The sequence below is a fragment of the Sitodiplosis mosellana genome, unplaced genomic scaffold (genome assembly GCF_009176505.1).
Source record: "Sitodiplosis mosellana isolate CC-2019 unplaced genomic scaffold, AAFC_SMos_1.0 Smas_scaffold_6197, whole genome shotgun sequence".
NCBI classification, from domain to species: domain Eukaryota; kingdom Metazoa; phylum Arthropoda; class Insecta; order Diptera; family Cecidomyiidae; genus Sitodiplosis; species Sitodiplosis mosellana.
In genome coordinates, this window is record NW_022601438.1 from 5524114 (window position 1) to 5531971 (window position 7858).

The 7858-nt window shown below is 37.9% G+C and overlaps 1 protein-coding gene across 6 annotated transcripts in view; it reads left to right on the forward strand.

Annotated features, from left to right (window-relative positions):
• The first annotated feature begins 556 nt into the window (after positions 1-556).
• The window catches only part of LOC129577391 (uncharacterized), a 15568-nt gene continuing 8266 nt past the window's right edge, over positions 557-7858 (forward strand). The window contains exons 1-4 of one of the 6 annotated variants that reach the window (XM_055464334.1): positions 1195-1399; positions 1607-1897; positions 1996-4309; positions 7219-7599. In XM_055464334.1, coding sequence (XP_055320309.1) covers positions 4165-4309; positions 7219-7599 — 526 coding nt within the window. In that variant the 5' untranslated portion in view covers positions 1195-1399; positions 1607-1897; positions 1996-4164. Of the gene's footprint in view, positions 674-1194; positions 1400-1606; positions 1898-1995; positions 4310-7218; positions 7600-7858 lie in introns of those variants that run through there. The other 5 variants (XM_055464337.1, XM_055464335.1, XM_055464333.1 and 2 more) reach the window with 5 other exon arrangements.

Genomic DNA, 7858 nt, shown 5'->3' on the forward strand with positions numbered 1-7858 from the left:
AGGGCACCGATCTGATCGATTGTGGTCGATCCGTACGAGCTGAAAAGAGAAATGCAGACAATACACAAGTCGCTTACGACTAGCACCACAACACCAAACCAAATTAACACACATAAAACAAAAGCAGAAATATGAAATTGGAACCGTTTTGTCTCTTGCTTCGGTTGGCTCGCTTACGGGCGCGCATCAGCACCTCTGTCAGTTTTGGCGTAAGCAACAAATATCGTTTCATTGTTTACAACAAACGGTTTTAAATTGCGTTGCTCTACTGGAGTCGATTAAACACACCGTACACACACTGTGTTCAATGCTCGTGATTGCATTTCATTTTTTGTTTTGTTTTCTGTTTGTTTTTGGTATGAACATTTGGAATTGGTTATTTAGTTTGTGTTTTTCGTTCGTACACCTCAGATATTTGGCCGTTTACACGTGCTGCGCACCGTGCTCGCGATCATCATTGTCTTCATTTCATTTCGCAGAAACGATACAGAAGAAAACTAATAAACCATTGCACTCATCTTCGGAGGCTTTTCGTTGAGAGAGAGACAGAGAGATAAAAGAAATACACGCCTAATGGTTTTTTCGGGAACTCATTTCCAAATAGTTCAAGTGGGCAAAAGTGTTTTGTGCGAGAAATTCGATTGCGTGTTTGGTCGGTCAGCCAATTAGTCGGGTACGTATGGTGACAGTTTTATTCGGAATGTGTGCGTTTTGATCACGCATTTCACTGCATGTATGGTGTGACCAGTGCTGCTTTCTCCCATTTCTTCTTCATTCAACAAATGAGTTTATGATTCTGACGCCATAACGTCAAACTAAAAATGAATGAAACTGCAATTAAATTGTGTGTGAGTCCACACGTCTAAGTCAAAGATCACTTCAAATTAGGAAGGAAAAAAAACCAGAGAATTGGTCACATGGAAATTTCCACGGAAAAGAACCACGCGAGCCAAAATGTTTAAAGCATGATAGAATTTATTTCCACACACACACACACACCGAATGAATGTGCAGTGCTTGGTTTTGTCACAAGCGCAGTGAATCGCAGTAAATATGCAACATTCATCGTATGTTGTGCATGTTGCACATGTGTATTTGTGCAGCATCGTGATCAATAGAGTAGCAGCAGCAATCACTGTGCTGCTATAGAGAGTTGTTCTGTTTGTGGCGATCTGGTGCGCGGAGAGACGAAGAAGAAATTGACGATTCGATTTAGTGGTGAAACAACAGTCGATCAAGACAGTTTGATTTAGTTTTTCAACCTCAGTTTCCGAGTTGGATGAAAGAAGAAAAAACAAACAAAGCGATTACAGCTCGTCAGTTGCAACATTAAAAAGAAAGCCGTTTTGAATCCGTTCTACTTCCTTCTCGATTTGGACAGCAAAATTTCAAACAATAGGTTTTTATTCACACAAAACAAAAGAATACAAACAAATTTCTCTCTTTCTATTAAAAACCAGCTAAAATTAAATATCTAATCTGCGCATTGTTTTTTTATTGTGATCGCCGGCTGATTCAATTTACCGGTTTTTTTTCTTCTCTTTTTCTTTTATTGTTTATTTTAATCAATTTTTAATGTTTCTATTTAAAAAAAAAATGGCCAAAGAACGTCAAATGGCTCACAATTGATGGCTTTCTTCAAAATTTCCGTTCAGTGAGAAAGCGAATGAAACGCGCTGCGCCAATCGAAATTGTGCGTATGTGTTTATGAGCGTGCGCGTGCGTTTATCGTCACTAGCTCAATGAAAAATAATGAATCGAAGACGAACTAGATGGAGAAAAAATTATTACCTGCAAAACATTGAGAGAAAGAGATATGAAACGACAAAATTAGCTGCGCGCAATTAACCCAATGAAAATAAAAATATAAGATAGGAATAGAGAAAAAAGAATGAAAGTATAAGCGTTTTGAATGATGAAGTGACTGTTTCACTCATTTGATCGATTTTTTATTCATTTTGTATGTGTGCCTTTTTTTTCCTCTGTTTGTTTCAGCAATGACACCACAACGGTAAATTATCCGGATGATCAATTACGAGTGAGTTTGTACGCGTGCGAGCGACAACGACGGCGAAGAAGACACTTTTTACTTTTATTTCGGTTTGGTTATACACAATTCCGAAATCTCTACACCAATGTGAATTACGCGCGTGCTAGAAACAAGAGTAGCTACTTCAAGACAAGTAGACATACGACAACCTTAGAAAGAAGAAGAAAAAAGTGAAATCTATTGACCCACGTTGTGAAGAAGACCCACAAAATAATCGAAAGAAAAAAAGAGTACATGAAAAATTATACATCGCTTTAAATAAAACCAGCAAGAGAGAAAGAGAGAAGCAAAAATCATCATAATAATAAAAGTACATGAGAAAATAGTGATGATAATAACTACTCAAGCGTAAACATGGTTTGATGGTAAGCATCTCATCGTTCGACCACTAGTTTGTGCCAAACACACGGTCGTATAAATTGTGCGAGCGCATGGAGACCGTCGCTCGATGTGTGATGTGTATGTGCGTGCGTGTGGAGAGGTAAAACGAAAGAGTTCAAATATGCATAGAAATATTGATTGAAAAAAAGAAGAAACAAAATTAAATGAAAAAAACAAACAGTTGAAAAGAAGAAGAAGAAGAAGAAGAAGAAAAAAAACCAGAGCCAGAGTGACGATACTAGGTGATGTTGAATGAGTGAGGCTGCCGATCTCAAAAGTAAACATCAACATTGGGGGGCCACCAGTGAAATTATTATCAGTGTGAGTACGCGAGCATAGTAACGTGAACACGAGCGCGGGAAGCAATGGTATGAGCTGAACTGATCAAATTACAAGGTAGAAGAGAAGAGAAACAAAAAAAAAACCCAGCAACAGCGCATGAGGCACACAACGGCCAACTTTGTGATAGACGGTTTATAGCAATTGCGTGCATATTATTGTGCGAAATCCCCTCGCGCTTGCTTTTGTGTACGGTTCGCACCCGCTCGACGGGGTCTCTTTCTCCTCACACACACACACACACACATCCTACGAACCACAACGACAACAACAAGAGAAAAAATAACAAATTCAATTTGATGTGCGTATGTGTGCGTATGTGTGCGAGTGACAAAGTCAGTATAAAGAAATTGTCATTCAAACGGATTTGTTTTGTTACCGTCGAACGAGCGAGCCGAGCTCTCGTGCAATGTCTTCGAAAGTGTGCAGTGCAAACGATTCAAGCAAGTGACAATAACAGCACAAAGACGAAAAAAGAAGGAAAAATATAGACAATTTGTTTGAGACTTGCTCACAGTTTGTTTCTGGCTGACGTGAACATACATCACAGTGAATGTTTAATCGAGAATCAACGACGACCATCGATTTGCATTTTATTTTTCTTTCTCTCTCTCTCTCTCTCACTTGCTCGACCCGATTTTAAATCGATATCAATTTCATTCGAATCAAATAGTGTAAAAACACATTCCAACGAAGACAAGTGACAAATGAACAACGAGACAAACAGACATTTGATAGTGTGACACATGGAATGGTGAAAATTTGCAATCGTATCGAATTTTCCGTTGGCTGACAAACACAAACCAAATCGAACGAGACGTGAGAGAGAAAAAAAAAACCGATCAGATACGGGACAGTGTTTAAAGAAAAGCAATCAAGCGTCAAGAGATTTGAAGGCAGGTGGCAACTGGTTTCTGCAGCAGCCACATCGAGAATCAGATTCAAATCGAAAGAGCGGAGCCGATTTCATTTTGCATTAGTCATAAATGCACATGTGAAACTCTTTTTTTTTCGCCAAGAAACCCGCGTTCACGTTCTTTTCGTGTGTGTGTTCGTTGTTTGCTTCGATTTTGGTTTAAAATCGATGTGAATTTTCCAAGAAGCATTACGTTTTTTTACCGTGAAACACTGACGGACTGAATTGAAATTTTGTGCACTCGAATGTGTGGAAGTGTGGAACGCAACACCAAAAAGAAATAACGAAAACAATTATACACATTGGTTTGCTATTGTTTTTGCCCTTCTTTTTTTTCGTGAAAACTGCCGTTGCAACTAAAACAAACTTAAAATAATAAGAACGAAAACCGCGACGCTCAAGTCAATGCCATCGGTCTATATGCAAAAGAAAAATTTGACACACTGTTGAATTGACAACCGTTTTATCCAATGGCGATATGAGTGACCCCAAATTGGCGCTAAGACAACTATCTCAATTCCATGTAGCCGTTATTGTTGTTTTAATTTGGTTTTCATTGGCCGAATACGCGGCGGTTGCTGAAATCACCGATCATACCAAATTATTTCCGGAACAAAATGAAGGTAATTTAATGATGATTATTTTCAACAGTTAACAAACTAACACACCGCAATTAATCGCATAGAGCGTGTTGGAGCGGAGTATTGTTTGTTTCCTCTTCTTTTTCGGAACCGAGTAAGCACGTATAAAATCAGAAAAAAGGCGTTCATAGCCCGGAAAGAAAACAAGAAAAAGAGCCGGCCTGATATGGAGCTTCAGAATTTTTTTGGTTCTTCTTATGTGTGTGTGTGTTTTTTTTTTCTTCTTAATCAGTCGTAATGCACTAATGCAATTTCCGTTGCAAAAAGAAATATATGTGTTAAAAGAGCGATAATCGACTGGCATATCGAGATTAGAGACGGTTAGAATGGCAAACGCGTGAATAAAAAATGAATCTGTAGACGAAGAATCGATATGCCGGTGCATTCGAACAACACAATACAAAAAAAAGCTTCGATCAAAATCGCAAACACGCAGAGACGCGATTGCAACAATGTTTTTTTTTAAGTAGAGCGTTAACATTTAAATAACCGCAACGTCGTTATGTCAAAAGTGAGAGCAGTGGTTTACTTACCGAAGAAGAAATACGGCGAAAAAAAAAACAACAACCGAAAATCGTGCAAAATTCGTGTTTGTGTGGAAAAGAAGCATTCGATTTGATATGTGCAAATTTATGCAAAAAAAAAAAATTGTCGGCGATTTTTTTTCTGCGAAACCACATATTTTGTGTGTGCAGTAATTTTAATGGCTTCGAGAAAAGACCTTCAACTTCGCCTTGCACCGATTCCATTGGAAACAATGCACCATACACGTTAGCTGTCATCGAAAAATGCGTTTTGCGTTTTTATATTGAATTTTTGGGCTTTTATCGCTTCCAATTGATCGCGACAACGATGAAACGAAGACGAAGAAAAAACAGATTGAAACCAAAATACGATTACCGTTAAAGTCGTCAAAAACTATGAAATAATATTGTTTTGCACATGATTCGCATGAGATGCTTCAAGTTTTTTCATGCTTTTCTGCATCTCAACGTTAAATAGCTTAAGCGATAAGAAATGAAATAAAGCCGAAAAACAACGAAGAAAAGCAAACAAAAAAAAAACAAACAAACAAAAATCGCTTGAATAACAGACAGATTTAGTTTGCCTGGTACATTTTTCTCCGCATACCTTTTTCTTTTCATTTCACGCGAAGCACCACTTGCATTTCATTCACTTCAGGTAAATGCACTTCCCTTGCATCAGCATCAACGTCGTAACTTTATAATGCCGAAAAGTTCAACGATTACCAAAAAAAAGACAAAGAAGGTGTGTGCGTGAAGTGTTTGTTGAATGAAATGAAGAAAACAAATTTTTTTTCAAGAATTTGTGTGTACGCTTTTGTGAGGCTCTTCGCTTGGCTGTTGTGCTGTGTTGAAATTTCTTTCAATAATCTTGTCTGATGACCCATTTGAATGCATTCAGTAGGCAATCAACATGCTCGCGCGCGCACGCATTGTCTTCGTCGTGTTAATCTGCGCTCGCTTGCGATTTGTTCATTGTGTTTTTTTTCGCGAGCAAGTGAAAATTGCCGAATCATGCACACGCCTGCAATTTTGAATGTCATAAACCTAAAGTCGATGATGTTGATCGTTTTTTTTTTCTCGTTAGTGTCTTTTCATTTGTTTCTGCTCCATTGTGTCAAATATTATGTCATCTACGATGATCTTTTTATTATTTTTCTTTACTTTGATTATGATTCTGGTGTGCGTGCCCAGGCCCACCCAACAAGCAATTGTTCAATCTGTGTGTGCTTTTTTTGTTGTTGAAAATGGTTAATGGTGTGTTTTTGGATGTTTCGCGAAACACATAAATATCGATTATATAAGACAATTACACTGAATGTTTTCTCGGAAGATTTGAGCTGATCTCTTGTCACAGCTTGTTTGGATCGGTCGATCGCAAGCTTTTTTTTTCTACGTTGTTATTGCCCGCACCACGACTCATTTGCCTTCGAAACGGAGCATTACACCATCGATATAATTATCGCTAATATTTCTAGCAAACGCAAAGAAAAACAAAAAACCAAACAAACACACCATCGGACACCGTTTAAACAACAACGCACGATCATTTTGACCCGAACAAATTTACCATAATTTACTTTGATGAATTTTGAAAAGTATTCAAGGTAATGTTTGTAAACAGAGTTTGTGCGCGCATTAGGTTTTGTTTGAATGCTGCATACAGACACAAACATACACCTGGCTGTTGTTTGTTTTCAATCTGAATAGGCGATTATTTGGAAGGTGACGATAGAGTCAATGCTGGCATATCCACCATTTCTAAAGCTGTGCACAATTTCGAATAATTGATTTTTTTCCGTGCGACATGCGCAAATAGCAAATATGATGTTCGATGGTACACACGCGCAGGCCATTGTACTTCTTTGCCTAAACATTGCATCGATTAAGTCCACATGGATGCAATAGCGGCGACGAAATTGTCTGTTGTTGATAAAAACACACCCAATTTACATCAAACAAATTGTAATCCATTAAATTATGACTGAAAATTGCACTCGTCTATGCGAATTTTGTTACGTGGATTTATGTTCGGGCACATGGCGACGCACAACTTATGCTCCAAACTTATTATACAATTGAGAAGACAGAGGTATATGACATGGTATCCACGCTACTCGACTAAATTGTTTCAATTATTATTCAACAATTAATACATGTAATTTATTTAAGTGACATAAATTTAACTATGAACTAATCTAATATTATTTTTACAATTTTTTTCCATATTGATTAACTTTAGTTATTTTGTTCAAATTTATCTGCTGCGAACAAACTAAACAGTGTTTAGTCTAGTGCTCAGTTGTTCTTTTTTTTTCTTATACGTGATTTTCACTGATGAAATGCTTGTGATTTGTTTTTCTGCAGTTGAGCAGCTGGTGCGAGAATGGGCACCATTAGTTTGGCTTGCACCCAACGAGAAGTTTATGCCGGGCGATGTGACCGATTTTCTGCAACATGTTCACGCTGAAAAAGCGAAAAAACCAAAAAACGACGGCGGCGGCGGCAGCAACACCGCAAATGTACATGACCAACAACGGTTCCAATCGGACGATGGTGACGACGAACAATTGTACTATTATGAAACAGCCAACGAGCTCAATGTGATATTATCACAACAAGATCGACATCCATGGGAACGACGTCACAAACGAATGTACAAAGACAATTATTTATTCAATTACATCATTGACCTGCCGATCGGCGAACACTCGTCCAATTGGTTTCTCGTTACAAACGACAACATTGGTAATGATATCATTAGGAAAAAATATATATTTTTAATATTTACTGCCAGTTGTACTAGTAACACACTTACCTAGCAAATCGATTTGAAATATTACGACATTTTCAGCTAGCGGTCATAAGTCCACAAAATTGTCCATCCATCCATTCATCCATTGATTTATCCATCCATTCAACATATGAATGGATGGATGGAGAATGGATGATGAATGGATGATGAATGGACGATGAATGGACGATGAATGGACGATGAATGGACGAT